Source organism: Nomascus leucogenys, chromosome 21, assembly GCF_006542625.1.
Source record: "Nomascus leucogenys isolate Asia chromosome 21, Asia_NLE_v1, whole genome shotgun sequence".
Classification (NCBI taxonomy): Eukaryota; Metazoa; Chordata; class Mammalia; order Primates; family Hylobatidae; genus Nomascus; species Nomascus leucogenys.
In genome coordinates, this window is record NC_044401.1 from 32049715 (window position 1) to 32070256 (window position 20542).

General features: G+C 34.0%; 1 protein-coding gene across 4 annotated transcripts in view; it reads right to left on the bottom strand.

Moving 5' to 3' along the window:
- Positions 1 to 20542, bottom strand: part of CADM2 (cell adhesion molecule 2) — a 1106513-nt gene that overhangs the window by 99159 nt on the left and 986812 nt on the right. For all 4 annotated transcript variants that reach the window (XM_003255142.3, XM_030801642.1, XM_003255141.2 and 1 more), the window contains one exon: positions 6609 to 6787. In XM_003255142.3, the coding sequence (XP_003255190.1) occupies positions 6609 to 6787 (179 nt within the window). The remainder of the gene's footprint in view (positions 1 to 6608; positions 6788 to 20542) is intronic.

Genomic DNA, 20542 nt, shown 5'->3' on the forward strand with positions numbered 1-20542 from the left:
AAGAAAAATGCTCCAAAGGAAAAATGCTCATTATGAGTACACAGAATTAACTTACCAACTGGTAGGTCTGTTTCCATGTGAAAGAACAGATTTTAGTTGAATCCCTTTTTAATGTTCGCTAGGCTTTACATCTGTCCATAATCCATGGCTTCTTTTTTTCCTTCCCCAGCCACCCATACGAGCTAGAAGATGTACTCTCCTAGTTCTCAGTGTGACCTGTAAAGATCACCTTGCCTAAAAAAATCATGTAGCCTCTCAATACTGCCAGATGTTTTGTTGCTGGATAATTTAATAGTAAATGCACGTTGCAGGGGCTGCCAACCTTCTAGGCTAGCTACACATTTACTATGAAGCACAGAAGGACATTTTTCATTGTATTGTGATGAAAGTTCTCAGATCATTGATAATCATGACATGAATACATGAGAGATATATCTCTGTAAGATTAGGGATGTATTGTTATATCATATTTGCTTAGTTCTATGGCAAGAAAATTTTAAAAGCAAATTTAAGGTATTACTTTATGAAGTTCCTAATCTGTTGCTTAATGATTACTGCATTCACTGACATATATATTATTTTGCTAAATTTAGGGTCAAGTACCGATAACTCTAGAGGAACTGAATTTATAATTTGCACATCTGTTACATATTTGAAAAAGATGATAGATGGATTGGAAAAGTCTGTTAAAATGAAAGAAAAGATACCATCCATGACTCAATTCTTCCTCTCCCATAGTAAGCAAGTTAACTGACATGGAGAATCACTACTCAGGACAGAAGAGGGAACCTGGGTTTACCTACAGTCTCTGAAAACGGTTTCCTTGTGTTTACATGAGCAACAAAGCTTGCAAGTTTGGCTTGATGCAGCAGTCTATAATACCTATGTGTACAATTTTCTGTCTTTCAGTGTTTTTTGACATTTATTATTACCAATAAAAGCTGAGTGAAATGAAAGTAGCAGTCTTATTGATTCTGAGGAGCTAGAAAGGCACATTTAATAGCTTAATACCTTTTAGTAGATCAAAGCACATAGAGATCTCTAGCAGTAATATTCTCTATTAAAATTCTAAAACTCTCTAAAACTCCAGAACACTTTTTAAAATAATGAATCCTACCAACTAACAATAAAATATGACGTATGCTATTCTCTATATATGTTACTTCTGAAGTAAATTATCCTGGAAACAGAAAAAGCAGTATGATATTTCCATCACTGTTTAATAGACACATGAACAAATAAAACAAACCATAACAGTCAAGTGATATTTTAGAGAGACCAAGATTATCAGAAATTGTGATAAATTGATTAGCAGGACAGAAATATAAGCAAATCTTGATTCTAACTTACTATATAGTATCATAATAATAATTATAGAGATTTTACTTATCTTACATGGTTGTAAAGACAAAATTTGCTAGAAAAGCAAAATATATACATGTAAAGAAAATGAAATCTGTGGAAAGATGCATAGTGGGCAATTTCATTCTAAATGATAGTAAGAGTTAATATAATAAAGGAGTGATGAATTGTTATAAAACTTATTCATACAAGGAGGAAATAATGAAGTAAGGGAATAAGTTAGCACAGTGTTAAATAATTTTAACACTCACATAGGGTTACTACGGTAAAAGAAAAAGTAAATTTGAAAAGGAAGGGGGAATATTACAAAAAACTTTATGGAATAGTGCATCTCAACTCTGCTGTAACTGTGAGACAACATGGGTTCTCCTCCAAAGCTCTAATCGTTATCCTTCCTACCCTTGTCTACAATCTGGACCTGCCATTGATAGTATAGCTATTGGCAGAAGGAGAAATTCGTTACTAATTTTTCTGCTGGTATTACTGTATTTCTTCCCAGATCCTGGGGAAGGCTTTGAGCATGGAGGTGGTATTAAAGAGTTGCAGCATCTCTGTCCATTTCCCATTTGTATTTCGAGGAGTGGTTATTAATTTCTCTAATGAGTTTAAAGGGAGGTAAAAGAGACATTGGGAAAGTTAAGAGGGAAGAAGTTTAGGGTTTGGGGTATGTGGTAATTTGCGTTTCTCACTTTCTACAGATGTTCTTTCTCAAAGCTTCCCAGGTCCTGTACATTTCTGACACTTTTATGAGTGTATTTTTTATCAATTGATGATAAATAGAAGAGCATGCATTGCTTCCAATCACAAAATAGCATTAGCGTAATACCATTGGTCATTCCCTATATCCATTCCTTGTATGATAAAATGGTATCATCTGCTGTGTTCTCTATAGTGAATGGATGCACATCCGGGTAGTTTCTGCTTGAAGACAAGATATTCAACCTATATTTTCTGAACTTAATGTTGCATTAGAGAACAAGGCTGACTATAACTTATGTCTTGCTTTGTACATGGTCAATTTGTTATACTGTTGAGTTTTTAAGACATTTTCTATCTCATAGAAAAAAATTAGAATTTTCTCATTTTTCAATGGCATTAACCTAATTTATGTTCTGGGTAGCTTTCAGGGAAGATTATGAGCAATAACTGTATGCAACTCATGGGCAAGTTTCTTAACAGAGGCTTGGAGTTTGATTGTCCTTCGTATAATAAGACTACTAGAAATATAATAATAAGAATAGTCTAATTTATTATATATCTGTATAACTGGCACTTTGCTGAGTAATTCCATTTATAATGTATGTCATATTATAAGTGAATTTATTAATTTATAATAATATTTATCATATTTATATTTAAATATTTATTATAATTATTTATGTTTACAATATTTATAAATAATCGTGATACGTTACTATTTTTAAACATTCCATACAGTTCATCTACCACATTGTATGACCATCTTACTATAACTCCCTGTAACTTCTATTTTGTGTCACAATTACCTAAATGCTTAGCTTATCTTCCACATTAAACTATAATCTTCTTGTTTGTTATTTATATTTGCTCCTTTGTACCTGGTAGATAAGTACTACATATCTATTGGGTGAGTGGATTAATTTTTCTCTTGATCCTAGTTCTTCAAATGTTAAGAATAGCAATGGGTCGATATTCAAAGCCGTTAAAACTATGGATATAATCATCCATTGTAAATAAATAAATAGTATGACCACAATAATCACAAGAGATATACTTCAACATTTTTATAAAGAAGCAAATAGAAACTACTGTGCTCAGAGGAATTAATTAGTATAATTATGGCTACCAATTTAACAGATAAATTTTTCCATTGCCAAGCTTGTTCATAAAATGTGCTACTTTCTTTCTTAACAGAACCTCCACAGTGCAAATGTTTCTTAAGCATGACGTTTAATCTTACAGGTATCAGTATGGTGACTCTGGTTAGGCCTTTCATGGAGGATAAATTTTAGCCCGGCAGTTAAATTACTACATGTGGTCCTAATGCTGAAATTTTTAAAGGTGTAATTAGGAGGGGGTGGGGGAATCACCAGTGTCTCTAACACAAAATGTCAGTGGTTTTAACAATTAAATGTGGTAGCATTTAAATAATGCACTTCCATTGACACTCAAACAATAAAATCTAACTATTTTGATGGCATCCAGATAGTAGGTGATTTCACAGGAAAGTGCTCAGACCTCCATCAAGTTAGGAATCAATAGAATCTACGCAATTGTGGTAGAGTCAAAGACACGGGTCTCAGCTCGTGAAAACCCCTCTGTACTAGAGCTGTATTAAATTATCACCACTAATGTAAAATCAACCTTGGTGTAAAAGATAAAAGGGTAAAGTTCTCACAAATGATCACTTATCACTCCATTCCCAAATGCATACAGCATTCATTATAGATCGAAATGCCACTCAAATTTCATCATTTAGTAAGGTTTTGAAACAGCCAAACCATTAACAGAAGAGAGTAGCTTTTTATATTTATACAACTGGTGACTAATGAAACATTATACCCAGTGTGCAAAGGGGAAAAAACCTTTATTTTGCCATGAACCCAACTGGCGCCCCTTTTAAACACAGCATAATATGGTTTCACTGTTTCATCGAGCCTCTCATTACTTGTGTCAATAATCCTAGGTAAGCCACTGTTGAACTTCACAGCATTTATCTAGAAGCATGAATAGCATTAATCTATGGGGTGCTTTTGATGAATTGTAGTTCAAAAAGCAAAGCCAAACATGACTTCTCACAAAGTGCTTAGGGAAGTATTGATCAGAAATACGTCAACTGCCAACTACCTAAAGGTAGCTTGGCTATTTAGGAAATCATGCTGTTGGCTAGCTTGCAAACACTGAGAAAATATATGAATTTTCCTGACTTGAGCTACTTTAAAAAAAGATATACTTTTCATTTAGGTATATTATTTTTTCTGTCACTTCTCTTCTAATTCTCAATATTTTATGTCATATTGCTTTTGACACCAGGTGACATGGTATACAACATGTCCCCAGGTTCTCAGAAACTGTTGGGTGAGAGAAGCACTAGGAAAATTACGGTGAATCAGATAGACTACACTTTCCTTACACGACTGCATGATCTTAAACATCCAGGGAGCATCAGCTGAAATCTACTCTTGGATCCTGCTCTAAGGAACTCACTTACCTTCCTGACACACCCAGTGGTTGTAACATTCTCTCTGGCAGAAAGGCCAGCAGGGTCTGTCTACAGGGATTATCCCATTTAAATCCAATTTAGCAGTCTAATTGGATTAGGCTAATTTTTCCAAAGTTGAATTTTGTACAATTCATAAAGTGCTAGAAATTCAACTGTTAGTTCTACTATTTTCTAGATGTTTTACACGAATAGCCTATTCATTGTGAGCCTTTCGTTGCTTACCATAGCAAAGCGGTATTAAGTACTGAGAGATTTTATACAATAATGCAACTTGAAAATAGGAAAACTGTATATTGATTGAACATATTAATTTTTTCCAACTTTGGCAAAATGAACAAAATGAATACCTGGGAAAAATAACTCTCGTTAGATTAATTTTTCCCTAAAATTAATCTCTTTACAAAGAAATAGACTAGACCCCCAAAATTCTTTTCGGAAAGGTATGGAACAAACACATACGTCTTTTAGTATTCCATAAATGCATTCAAGGGAAAGATATCAAATAAACATATTTTGTCCATAGTTTCTAAGATCCATGATTTATGACAGCACTGGGTTATACACAACACTCATTTAGTATACTGTAATATTATGTTGAATATAATACTAGTCCCAGAAAAGTTTTCTTAGTGAAATATGATGAAAATCTTACACTGGCTAATGGCTCTTCCTAGTGGAGATTCGCAATGCACCCTGACATATACAATAAAGTCTGAGAAGTACTGTAGTAAAGAAACCTAATTTTATTTATTGCAATATTCATCAATCTCATAAACATTCATCTCCATCTAACAATATCTAAAAGAAGCTACCTTATGAAAAACCCATTGTGGCACTTGAAAGTTGGAAAAAACAGAAATTTTATTCACTCATGGCAACTGGTATATCTTTCTGTGATTTTGTTATATTTACTCAAATTGTGAGATAAGTAGAGTCAAAAAAAAGTCTGTAGGAACTGTAAATTATTGTTCAATGAAATTAATGCAGTTATTGTTAATATTGTACACTCCCATTTTTGCTGCATTTTAATGACACTGTCATTCTTTGTGAAACCAAATTACAGAAGTTATAAAGTATATGTTTATGATAATAAAAATTAGCTTAGAGGAGGCCAGGCGCGGTGGCTCACGCTTGTAATCCCAGCACTTTGGGAGGCCAAGGCGGGAGGATCACGAGGTCAGGATATCGAGACCACGGTGAAACCCCGTCTCTACTAAAAATACAAAAAATTAGCCGGGCGTGGTGGCGGGCGCCTGTAGTCCCAGCTACTCGGAGAGGCTGAGGCAGGAGAATGGCAGGAACCTGGGAGGCGGAGTTTGCAGTGAGCCGAGATCGCGCCACTGCACTCCAGCCTGGGTGAAAGAGCGAGACTCCGTCTCAAAAAAAAAAAAAAAAAAAAAAAAAATTAGCTTAGAGGAAATGTAATTTTCATGATTCTGGATTATAAGTGAATGCATTTATTTAGAGAATTTAAAGACAATCAGCCAGGTGCGATGGCTCACACCTGTAATTCCAGCACTTTGGGAAGCCGAGGCAGGCTGATAACTTGAAGCCAGGAGTTTGAGATAAGCCTGGTGAACATGGCAAAAGCCCATCTCTACTAAAAATATAGTGGTGCGTGCTTGTAATCCCAGCTACTCGGGAGGTGAAACACGAGAATTGCTTGAACCCAGGAGGTGGAGATTGCAATGAGCTGAGATCATGCCACTGCACTCCAGCCTGGGCAACAGAGCAAGACTCTGTCTCCAAAAAAAATAAATAAATAAAAATAAAATAAAGACAATCATTAATATAGTTTATGAGCCAACATGGAAGAAGTATATTTATAATTGAGAAAGCTTTTCAAAAAAATATTTTTATGTATGTTACAATTTTATCAGTCTGACTGGGAATATGTTAATATTAAATCTTGGAGATATTTACGAGATGTCCTGAAATAAAAAAACATGTAATTTTGTTTACTGCACTTGAAATTTTGATATATTTAAACAGTTTTTCAAGTCACACATCCTTTCACATACAATGTTTTCCAAAAGGTACTCACCATGCACAATGAGAACATACTCCGCGCTGCTTTGGCCAATGGTGTTTGTGGCTTCACATCGATATGTACCGTTATCCGTTTTGTTCAGGAAAAGAATGTTCAGCTCCCTACCACTCACAACCATTCGGTCAGGATCTGGTAATTCTCCGCCATCCTTTGTCCACAAAACAGGTTCTGGCCTATTGGATTGAAACATGCATGTAGATAGCAAAAATAAGAAATTTTATATATCTGTAAATTTAGTGAATCAATTTTTAAATATTTAACATGTATTTTGTACATAACCATATGCTAACTTCTATAAGATACCAAAAGGACCATCACACACTCACTCAAAAGAGTCGGAGGTATAGCAAATATAATCTGCTTCTATTCTATTTAATTAAGCAGATATGTATTCAGAGACTAATTTGTTGAGTCACAGAAGCAGTCATTTCTGGTCCTCTGCTCAAGTCCTGTGGCCCAGATTCTGCTGCTAATGGCTCACACCCCACATTGGAAGACTGCTCGTAGGCTATTGGGGCACATCTTCCTCAGAAGGTAAGGAGATCAAGACCACGGTGAAACCCCGTCTCTACTAAAAATACAAAAAATTAGCCAGGCGTGGCGGTGGGCGCCTGTAGTCCCAGCTACTCGGAGAGGCTGAGGCAGGAGAATGGCATGAACCCGGGAGGCGGAGCTTGCAGTGAGCCGAGATTGCGCCACTGCACTCCAGCCTGGGCGACAGAGCGAGACTCCATCTCAAAAAAAAAAAAAAAAAAAAGAATATAAAATATAAAATAAATATAAAAAAGATAAAAATCTTTGCACTTAGGGCCACCCCTGTGGCACAGCTTTGCTTGAAACCACCTGAATCTTTTCCATTTCACCTCTGCTGCTTTTCTCATTCTTTTAGAGGTTTTCACTGTGAGTTTTCTTTTAAAAAAATTCCTGCAAAGGATCCCTATCTCAAAATATGCTTCTAGAAAAGAAAGGATAAATGAACCATAGATTCCCCTCTTCAAAAATTTCAGCCTTTTGTAATAATTAATGATAGAAATGTTTATAGCGGCACTATTCACAATAGCAAAGACTTGGAACCAACCTAAATGTCCAACAACGATAGACTGGATTAAGAAAATGTGGCACATATACACCATGGAATACTATGCAGCCATAAAAAATGATGAGTTCATGTCCTTTGTAGGGACATGGATGAAGCTGGAAATCATCATTCTCAGTAAACTATCGCAAGGACAAGAAACCAAACACTGCATGTTCTCACTCATAGGTGGGAACTGAACAATGAGAACACATGGACACAGGAAGGGGAACATCACACACTGGGGCCTATTGTGGGGTGGGGGCAGGGGGGAGGGATAGCATTAGGAGATATACCTAATGTAAATTACGAGTTAATGGGTGCAGCACACCAACATGGCACATGTATACATATGTAACAAACCTGCACATTGTGCACATGTACCCTAAAACTTAAAGTATAATAATAATAAAATAAAATAAAGAAATAGTTGTTAATAATATCTATTACCATCTGCTAGTTGTTATTCTAAGTAATTTACATTTATTTTCTGTAATTTTCAAAAAAACGCTTGGATGAATATCAGTTTTTAAAATGTACTGCATATAAGAATATAGATGAGAGAAGTATTCAAACCCTGGTCTTCCTCTATAGTTGATGCTTCATCTACTACCTCCTGCTTTCTAACATGATGAATAGTTTTCTAGACTTAGTATGGAAAGTTTTCTAATTTCAGCATAATTTTATCACATGGAATCATTTTCTCAAAAGCTTTGTTGAATTTGATAGAAGTATTGAATTTATTTTATGTTATTGTGAACACAATTAGAACAGAGGCATTGAGTAAGTGACGTCTATGAGTATGGCATCCTTTCTAAGAGGAAGGATATATACTATTGGAACAAAATTTTGTAAACGGGATAAAAGTTGTGAAAAATAATAACAAATATTGTAAACAATATCAAAACAAGCAGATTGGCATTGTGATAAAGGAACTGATCATCAAGTGTTTAAGTACTGAAAACATTTGGAGAGTGTGATCTTGTAATATAAGAAATACGTATTTTCTCTTCTCCCCCAGCCCCTAACACAGTCCTCCTGAAGCCCCGATAGATAGGGGTGATAGCAGAAATTTTTGTTTTATTTAGCCTTTGACCCCAGTTCCTGGCAAGAAACTCCTAAGACCTTTATATAGTCATATGCCACTTAACTATGAGGATATAGTCTGAGAAATGTGTCATTAAGTGATTTTGTCATTATATAAACACCATAGGCTACATTTACACAAATCCAGATCGCATAGCTTACGACACACCTTGGCTATATTCTATAGCCTACTGATTATGCTATAAACTTGTACATCATGTTACTGCTCTGAATAGTGGAACAAATTGTAACACAATGGTAAGTATTTGAGTGTATAGACATGGAAAATGTATAGTAAAAATATAGTATTATAATAGTTTGGGACCACTATCCTATATGTGGTGCATCATTGATCAAAGTGTTGTTATGTGGTGCATGACTGTAATTTCCTGAGTGATAGTAGATTCTGACACAGAGCTTCTAAGTCCCTTGGGAGTGATAAGAGAATCTTTTGCTCTGAGATGCTCCTATGAGATGTTCTAATCAGAAGTTTCTGGTGGGCTCCTAGGCAGCTTACTGGGTAATTACAGGTTGGAACTTTCAGTCCCATTTTCCTTTCAACCTCCAGGGAGCTGAGGTGACTGAAGGTTAGATGATCATCAATGGTCAGTGATATAACCAATTATGCCTATCTAAATAAGCCCCCATAAAACCCAAAAGGACAGGGTTTGGAGAGCTTCTGTATTGCAGAGCATGTGGAAGGTCCAAGATGGAGGCATGCCAGGAGAGGGCATGGAAGCTCCACTCCTCTTCCCGCACACCTTGCCCTATCCATCTCCTCATCTTGCTGTTCATCAGTTGCCTTTGTGAGAGAGAGAGAGAGAGAGAGAGAGAGAGATAGATAGATAGATAGATAGATAGATAGATAGATACAGATAGATGTAGATTTTTTTTTAAATTTAAGTTCCACGAAACATGTGTAGAACGTGCAGGCTTGTTACGTAGGTATACTTCTACCATGGTGGTTTCCTGCATCCATCAACCCATCATCTAGGTTCCCTCCCCTCACCCCCGACCCTGCAACAGGCTCCAGTTTGTGTTGTTCCCCTTCCTGTGTCCACGTGTTCTCACTGTTCAACTCCCACTTATGAGTGAGAACATAGAGTGTTTGGTTTTCCGTTCCTGTATTAGTTTGCTGAGGATGATGGCTTCCAGCTTTATTCATATCCCTGCAAAGGACATGATCTTATTCCTTTTTATGGCTGCATAGTATTCCACGGTGTATATGTGCCACATTTTCCTTATCCCGTCTATCAATGATGGGCATTTGCATTGGTTCCAAGTCTTTGCTATTGTAAATAGTGCTGCAATAAACGTATGTGTGCATGTGTCTTTACATTAGAATGATTTATATTCCTTTGGGTATATACCCAGTAATGGGCTTGCTGGGTCGAAAGGTATTTCTGGTTATAGATCCTTGAGGAATTTGTGTCTTTATATTAGAATGATTTATATTCCTTTACGTATATATCCAGTAATGGGATTGCTGGGTTAAATGGTGTTTCTGGTCCTAGATCCTTGAGAAATCACCACGCTGCCTGCCACAATGGTTGAACTAATTTGCATTCCCACCAACAGTGTAAAAGTGTTCCTATTTCTCCACAGCCTTGCCAGCATCTATTGCTTCCTGACTTTTTAATAATCACCATTCTGACTGGTGTGAGATGGTACCTCATTGTGGTTTTGATTTTCATTTCTCTAATGACCAGTGATGTTGAACTTTTTTTCGTATGTTTGTTGGCTGCATAAATGTCTCCTTTTGAGAAGTGCCTGTTCATATCCTTTGCCCACTTTCTGATGGGGTTGTTGTTTTTTATCTTGTAAATTGCTTTAAACTCCTTGTAGATTCTAAATATTAGCCCTTTGTCAGATGGGTAGATTGCAAAAATTTTCTCCCATTCTGTAGGTTTCCTGTTCACTCTGATGATAGTTTCTTTTGCTGTGCAGAAGCTCTTTAGTTTAATTAGATCTCATTTGTCAATTTTGGCTTTTGTTGCAATTGCTTTGGGCGTTTTCATCATGAACTCTTTGACCATACCTATGTCCTGAATGTCATTGCCTAGGTTTTCTCCTAGGGTTTTGATAGTTTTGTGTAATATTCTTTATAATTAATGAGTGAATATAAGCAAAGTGTTTCCCTGAGTTCTGTGAGGTATCCTACCAAATTAACAAAACCCAAGAAGGAAGTCACGGAAATCATGGTTTGTAGGCAGTTGGTCAGAAGTACAGGTAACAGCCTAGTGCATGTGAGTGGCATCTGAAATGGGAGGCAATCCTGTGGGACTGAGACCTCAGTCTGCAGTCTGACGTACACATGAATTGAATTACATGACACCCAATTGGTGTCTCATGAAAAACTGATTGTTGGTGGGGGAAACTGATTGTTGGTAACACACATTTTGGTGGTCAGAGATGAAGCGTTGTAGTAAATGTGTAAGTAAAAAGTAGTAAACGGTTTGTTTTTTCTGTCTTCAGGAAGATAAAAAACAAACAGGGAGGATGATTTTATCAGATCTACATCCATGAAAATTCTGAAAGAGCAATATATGATAACAAGTGAAGAAACTAGGTATATAAAATATTGGAAAAATATAATAATATGTATCACTCAATTAGATAGACAAATCACTCCCCTGGTATCCTTAATAAAAGCCAAATTATTAATAGTTCTCAACTTGCTTCATTTATCCTAAATCTTTTAACTGCTATTTGAACTTACCAATTCTTATTTTAAAACAGGCTGGATTGTCTTGTACTATGTACATCCTTAACATCTCTTGAAGCAGCAAAAAATGATAAAATAAAACTATGATTTGTAGCAATGTAGAAATCTTGTCCTTTCCACAAAGTTACATAAGACCCATATTAAAATAGCAGTTGTACTGGTGATACTTTGGGGTTTAGAAAATTCATCTTTATAGTACTACTCAAAGGAAGTAATTTAGTATCTTAGGAGGCAAACTTTTCTTGATGTTTGAACTTTTAAACATACAGAGAAAATTGTATGCATGTATTTATACACTTCCATACACTCAAAATTATCCCTCCAAATCTAAACTGTCATGATTTTTTCCTAGTTCTGTTTATAAGCTTTTTGTCTTATCTTAAAGCAAATGGCTCTGTAAATATGTAGTTAAATTCAGATGTTTTTTTAAATTGTCTACATAGAAATGCAGTTAAAGATCTAGATAAAGTATTCAAGTTGCCAATCTGTACTTTAAAACAAATTTTTTCAAAAAAAAATTCCTTAAAGGAAATAACAACAGCATCTACAAAACTGGTTAACAGGAGAATGTAGTTGTGTAAGTCTTTGCTGACACTGATCTAAATCCTTCAAAAATTTTTAATCCTAGTCTCTGTGGTAAATCTTCAAGGTGGCAAAATAGCACCATAAGATGCAAATTTAATGAAATAGAGGTTAGAGTTTCTGCATAGATTAAAAATAGCCTACACATATTCCCAATTAGTATTTAAAATGTTCAAGCTTCTTAATATCACCATAAAAATATTAAGTGGTTTAGCAAGTCTTGATACAATTTATGTTTTATCTTAATAAAGAGGGCCCCCTAGGCTTTCTCTAATTGGAACCCAGAAATGATTGAGTTTCTTGCTACAAATGAAGAACAATCTTCCCTGCTGTTCAGGCATCCAAAGAGATCATTTAAAAGTGGTTCCAGTCTACAGTTTCTATGTGATAAGCCTGAAAAAAGAGTAGGAGCTAGACACCAGGAGTAACAGGACAGTGAAAACAGCATCAGATGTGAGATGATAACATTACGCCACTCTACATGAGAACACTTAGTCCATCCAGAACATTTCTCTTTAACCAGCCCAAATAATTAAAAAGTTGGAAAACTTATGTTTGAGATAAAATTTTGACTTTGTTTCTATCAATTCTATAAAACTATAAAGATGTTTATTTTTCCTTATATCTAAAGATATTTTTTCAGCAGTTTCTTCCTAGAGCAGCAGAAAAGTTAAAAGTAAAAAGAGAAACAAAATATGTTTATACATTTATTGTCAAATATCCTGAGGCATTCATTGAAGAAGTTGTTTTTAATCCGAACGGATTTTTTTTAGAAAACCTATTAACTCGGTGTTTTGTTTTCTACATATCTAATAAGAGATTACCTGTATGTTGCACAATTCCTAATTTATAAATTACCGTTGAAAGGTATTGCCACAAGTCTCTCAGATGCTGATTTTTATTTAATATTTTGAACCAGATACAAACCCGATTACTAATTTTCAGTGAAATTCTTTAATTTGTATTTGGGGCATTTATGCTGTGCAGTTATACCATAGCAACAGTGCTTCTAATCTTTTCTGTGATTAGAAACTATGGGATTATTCACTCCCTAGGTACAGAGAATGAAAACTTTCTTTGCCTTAATCGTTCACATCCCCTCTTTCAGGTTCGTGCTTCCTAACAGGAATAAAGGACAAGAAGTTCAGTAATGGAGAAGTGAGTCCCATCACGTAGGTCTCCTAGGAAAAGAATCTTCCTGGTGTAGAAAGGGGCGGGAGTTAAACACTATGCAAAATTTGAAATTCTCCAGTCTCTCCTTTTTCCAAACACTGACATCCCACTTGGGATTTGTGCTGCCTTTTTTTCATAAGGACAGGATATGTTGGGGTCTAACACTAAAATTAATCCTATGAAAATTAAACTGACTTTTCCTAGATGAAAAAAAGGTCACCTTTCCTATTTGAAAAAAAAAAAAAAGTCACGTTCAAGAAAACATCTTGTTCTATCTTAAAGGAAAATGAACAAAAATTTCAAATATTTATATCTTATACTTCCTTTAAGACAAAGCAGAATCATATAGTCAGTAACTTTATGCCTTATGTACCATGTCACCATAGGAAGATGCCTACTGGCTTTATTTCAGTTTAGAAATTCCACAGATGGGCAGTAAATATTATTAAAGTTTTAAAACCAGGGAGATTTTTAAAAACTTAATCCCTCTCTATTTCCTGTGATATTTTCACTGGAAAGTGAAATAAGGTGGTAGGAGTTACAAAAACATCTTGATCCTTTTTCTGCTTTAAGCAAAGACTTTTTGATTAAGAAATTATAGTAAGAGTCTATGCATAATACGCCCAATGTTTATGTTATCATATTTTTAGAGAAAGGGAGGGATAAGTAAACGTAAATTAATTGACAAGTGGATTTGAAAATTGTTCAAGTAAAAGATTTAAAGTTTTATTGAGCTCAGGAAAAAAGAATCCTGAACAAACTTTAGCCTAGGCATTTCCCCTTTGGGTAGACTGAGATTACATCTCTAAACGAAGCCCAAACACTGCTAAATAATTGAGGAGGAAGAAAAAAGGAGAAGAGGAGAAATATTAGAAGCTGGGGTTGGTTGGTAGCTTTTTTAAAAATTTAAAATGTAAATACAAAGCAATCTAAAAGAGCAGTATTCTGAAAATTGTGAAGCTGATTAAAAATATAATTTTTAATAACTTTCTGTCAGAAGTTAAGGATGTAGTTGAAAAACAGCAAGAAATACAAAAGGACTACTTGTGGGTCTATTCATTGCAGTGATCATTACAAATTTAAAAACTACACTAAGGGTTTTTTGTTATTGAAGATCAAGTAAATATTTCTAAACATAATTTATAAATAGCATTCCACATATATGTAAAGTCATATTAATTATTGAAAAATTATTGCTTTAGGTCATTGCAGTGTACATCAAGCTGTGTTTTCTCCTCAGATTTCATTTTTGTGCAATTTAGTTGTAATGAAATTAGATTTTCTTTTATTCTTGGTATTGATTTCATACTTTCATGGGAGCAATTCTTTAAATATCAAATAAATTTTAGAATAAGCAAGCTTAAATTTGAGTGTTTTACTTATTAAAATTTGGGCTTTTTTAAAAATATAATAAATGAAACATCTATATGCCTAATAGTCTTTATACATACATGCATGAGAAAAAACAAAACTTCAGAACTATTTATTGTAGAGTAGTCTTCAATGTATTTCCACAGGTTTAATTAACAGAAAACGTCCTATTCTACACTTATATCTTAAGACAGATAAGAGAGAAATGAATTTTCTTTTTTGTTAGTTAAAAATGGCTGTATGTTCTTTAATAGGTACTTGATAAATGCATGAAATTATCAAATAATTATCTATAAACAAATCTGTGCAAGGTTTTGAACCAGGGATTGTGAGGGGTATAAAAAACTAAAATAAATATCTGCTCTGTGGTATTATATTCTAGTGGTTTCTATAAGATATATGTCATCAACCATAATATTTGGTAGCATACAGTAAGTGGCATAAATGAGTTATAAAACATCAGAAAGATTCGTCACCTACATTAGGGACATTATAATAGGCTTTATGAAAAATGAAACTCTTGATTATGGTGTTTAATTATAGCAGAATTTTGACAAGTAGAAATAGAATACACCGACTCAATAGGAGTCTGAGCCCAGGGTAGAATGCTTGCCCTCAAGAGGCCATAATGTTGGAAAGATTAATTTAAATATTGGGAATGCCAGGAAAGAAATGAGAATAGGGTTACCAACTAAAATTGCTATTGGCAAAAAATTACAAATTAAGAAAAGGTGAGGTTGAAAGCACTTAACATGATAACTGAGTTGGGAGTAATGGAAGCAAAAGGCAAACTATAAGTCGTGTATGAAGAATCAGGAACAAGTATGCTTATAAGTAGCTTAGTCCAGGAGAAAGTCTATAGGATGAAAAGCAGAACATGAAAAAGTATTATTTTAGTATAAGACCAGAAAACTGATGGTTACACCAATACAGAAGAGAGAATGAAATGTAGGAAGGAAAGTTTTGGTCATAAACGGGAGCAACATGAACAAAAGCAAAGAAATAGAAAAGTTTGGGGTACAGGTGTGGGGGAAACATCTGTACATTTAAAGTAAGAAAGAGGGCCTGGAGTGCCAGCTGAAGAATCTAGACTTTCTTTAAAAATGAAATTATCTTATTTTGATTTTTGAGATGTGAGTAATCCTGATCAGTTTCCTTTAAGAAAATTAATGTGAAACATCTGGGGAAAATCCAATAAAGAGGCCATATATACAGTTCTTAAGACAGAAAACAATTCCTACATAAGGGAGACAAATAATAAAGGAAATCACATAACAAGCAATAAAAGAGCCCTGAAAAAGTAAATACAACTTTTCTGAAGCTAGGCAGTGTATGGTGTTAAGGAAGAGATAAAAGAAACTCTCTTCACAGCGTCTAGTCTGTACAACAGGTGCAATCATAGTGCCAAAAAGATAAACAACAATTTAAAGACTAACCAACGAACCAATTAAACAAAAAGGAGAAGAAAAAGAGACTGAAATAAACCCAAGAGGGAAAATCTGATGATTTCCATTTTGAACATGCTGAATTCAAGTGTTACAAGAAAACCAAGAAATACATCTTGATCCAGCAGTTAAATAAATAAATAATTAGACATCAGGGAAGAGGGCAGAACTGGAATTTTTACAGAGATGGGTGCCAACCATGTTTCCAGGCTAAAGAAAGAAAACAAAAGAGCACATCATTGAACATCTTAGAATACACTTACTTAGAAAATAAGAAAAGGCAATACAGTCTAAGAATTCTAAGAAAAAAAATCAAGAGATTAGTGTCATAGGAGCAAGAAAAAAATTATTTCAAAATTTATTGTCCTGAATGTTTATCTTTATAATCCCACTAATACCTTGACTTCTCAGTTCTCTGATTTTCTCCTGTCCAATAATTATTTTGTTAGTTCCACCTCCGCCATGATGACACACTTCACATTGTCATCATTGTTACTTCCATAAAAGTCTCATTATTTTTCTAATTACAAACTTCTATTTGTTCAGTTCATTACTCTCTTATATATCATCAAAACCTCCAATCTTAACTTTATTCTTTAATGCCCCCTCCCCTTCACTTCCCTCCTTAGCCAGTCTTATGATCCAGTCAATCAGATTTGTTTTGTTTTTTCCCTTTCTCCATCCATTATTATCTAGTTAATTCCCAGCCCTAATGAACCCAACTTTTCCATCTTCTCTGTGCCTTTAGCACAACATCAAAGCAAGCTAAAGAAAAAGGAGGAGAAGGTAAATGATGTTTGTTTTACTAAATATTGTCCTTGAAGTCATCATGCAAGTGTGCACATGAAGAGCAAGGACAAAGGCAATTTTAAAGCCAAACTAAATTTCATTACTGTATCTTGGAGGTTTTTTGTTGTCGTGGTTTTCCAATCTGTTGAAATATGCATAATGTATTATCATTAATGTCACTAAGAATATGTGATTAGACATACACATTTCTCCATCCCAAAGCTGGTTAACATAATATTGAAAATAGATATTTTTGAAAAACTTTGTATCTTAATATAGTTAGTACTCTCATTTGTTAAATTGGATTTGTTTTAACATTTCAGATATTTGGTACTGAAACAGAAGCATAAATGTACAGAGAAAAAGGAAGGAGAGGATTGAATAAATGACCAGACGAAGTAAATTCTTAAACAACTTATCTTTTAAATTATAGATTTCCCACTGTGTTTTTTCACCTATTGCAGTTACTTGCATTGATTAATTTAATGTGTCTTTGTGTATTTGTGTGTGAGAAAGAACAAGGTGGTTCCTTAGCTTTTCTTCTCCTTGGCCTCTACTCTTCTGTTTTAAATATTTCTGGGTATGTTCTTCGGTTTCTTATTTCATCCTCACAATTATCATGGGTTACAGTTTGCGCAGTATTGAGGTGGCATTGCCCATATCTGCACAATTGATTTTATGAAAAGCAATAGACTTTTTTTCTTCTATTTATACTTTCAGAATCCCAAAGACTCTTGTTACAAGTCTCAGCAACGAAAGTTTCTACTCAAACATCACTATCAGTACTTCTGTCTGACAGGGTCAAGGACATTTTCATGCAGTAATAAATGAAGTTTGAAGTGGAAAACTCAAGCCTACTTACTCCCTTAAACTGTAAATTGAAATGCTGATTCTAAGTTTACCTACTTATACAAGTTTTTAAAATCAATTATGACACTAGTATAGTGTCAAGTGGGAGGAGTCTCATTACATTATCGGTTAGCTTTACAGGGGAAAATAACATGCATATTAATTTCACCAGTAGATTTTAGACTTTGATAGCAAATAAAAAATGGACTTCTATTCTGATTAATGTCAGCATGTGCTACTTGATTCTGATTTTTTAATGCACTTCTTGCCTCCAAGCTTAGAAGCTTGTAGTTGAAACAGGAAATAACCTATGCAAGAAAGAGGTAAGTGCTCTTTAGAAGACTTGAAAATAATGGCATTTTTAAAGTGCCTGTAAAATCCTGAACTACTTTTTACCAATAAGGTAGTGTTCATTGATGATTATTTTAACCGTTTTAAAAAACAAAGCAGTCACATCACACTACAAACTGTATAATTCCAGCCAATTTATGGCACAAGAAATAAAAGATTATCCGTAGAAAAGATAAGATTGCTATGATCATGAAGGAGTGACAGATTTTTGCATTGAAAGAAAAATATTCAAGATTGTGACAAATGCTTAAGCTAATCTCTTAAGGACTTTCTGCTGAAGCAAAACAATTACCCATGCCTAATCTACACTTAACATTTCTTTTCTTTGGTAAACATGGAATATTAATTCCTGATTAAAAGATCAAAATATCTTGAATAAGCATTCATTCTCTCATCTACTGTGTATATGTACATTCCACATAAAATCTTTATATTTAACAATAATCATTCTTCAGAAAAGTTTTCAACTTATTTGAAAATTATTGACTATTAAAAATTTTGACCAAAGAACTCTTTTCAATATTTTCATGTTTTCATAATGAAAAAATTATGAGTGTGCATTTCTCAGAATCTTCCATTTTATCAACCTGTGTACATCATAAGAACAATGTGATACAATATAAAATGTTTCTATAAGCATCCTAATCAATCAGAAGCCTGTAAACCATTTAATTCAAGGACATTTTGGAATGATGGGGTCCTATTTTTTATATAAGAGTAACTTTACAACCCATTACTTCCTTTACTATAAAATAGTGCTCATTAACCTTATAAGATCTAATATTGATATTAAACACTGTGTTCCCATTATACTACTGCTTCTGCTTCATGATTTGTTTTATTTCTAATATCAAAACCAGTGATCTTCAGAAAGTAATAGTAAAGTCCACAGCATTTATCTGATAGCTGAAAAATTAAATGCTCTGAATAAGTAAAGCTTGAAGATAATTGAAACTTAAAATTTAAAGTTTTGAAGGCATTTTTTAAATCGTTTAGATGTAATCATTCTCAAAGGATCAAACTTCTCTGTTATTAACCAGAGGAGTTTTGGTGACACTCAACTTTGTTTCCTAGAGCTAAGATATCTTTAGTTTGAACGCACATTTTTACATAGTGTTGTTTCATAGGAACTGAATTAAGACTTAACATGTTTTTTTCCCTAAATTTCTGCAATACCCAGCTTTCTCAAGCTGATAGGCTTATTGCAACAATTTTCAAACCCCTTAAGGTGTGACATACAATAACATATATATTTGACTACCATACATTATATGTAAACACATATATACAAGAAATAATAGCATGCTCTCTCTTACATTCTGTGACATTTTCTTTACTATTTCTTCTTTTCTACATTTTCCTTTTCTATTCTATTATTTTCTTTTTATAAAAAAAGTCATATAAATTGATTTTATAACTCATTAAAGAGTCACAAGTTGCAATTTGAAAAACACTGCATTAGTGACCCACAGTGAGAGTGCTGTATCCCAGGAGTTCTCTTGTCCCTGAGCTTCAATGCTGTTGTATTTTCACTGTTGCTTCTACATGGTTGCATCACTATCTTCGTCCTTGCAATTTTGAGTGATGGTGCTTAAGTCCACCATGCCTCACATTTCCATGACATCTCCTGGCCCCACGTTATCATAGGTGCTGCTCTATTCCCCGTCTTTTTAAAGTCTTATCTTCTACTTTCCTTTCTCTTTTCCTTGAAGCACTTCTGGTACTCTGCATTTGCAAGACTTGGGCTTTAGAGCTCTCCTCAATCACTGAGAAAAACTGCCTATTCAAACTGGAGGTTTTTGTAAATGTTCATATTTTCTATACTTCTAAACACTGGCACTCTTTGCTGTTTATTTTATATTTTATTTTATTTTATTTAGCTTTGAAATGTAGAAGCTTCTATATGTTTGAGTTTTGTATGCCTGGATTGAGGTTACACACGTATTGTAAAATCATGTGTAAAAAAGATGTGTAATGTAAGAAAATTTCTTTTAGGATGTATTTTTTTTGAGTAAGTGGCTAAGGAATAAGAATTTTTCAAGTTTCATTATTAATTAAAATAATAGCACATCTCTAAAGTGATTCTGAATTAAATCTATTTTTCACATTTTATTTCCTTTGTACATTTATGCAGAAATGATAGTCAAGATATTTAACAGCTGGTATAATAGGTGGACAATAATCATTTCTCAGTAAGTTGTACTGGTGACTACTAGAGGGATATTAGTTCCAAATTTATGACACATGTTATGAAAAAAATGCAAAAAGAAAAAGCAAATCTTATTGAATAGCCTTAGAGCAATAAACTAACTTTTAAAAATACATACATAATTATAGTATTTCAATTTTTAAAATGTTGAGTGATTATTTTTCTGCAAACTTTCTACAATTACTATGTTGTCGAATTTGCTATATAAACACATATGCAATGTTTCCAAACTTTAAAGAGTAAAATGCTTAAATGTAACCTCAAAAATTAATC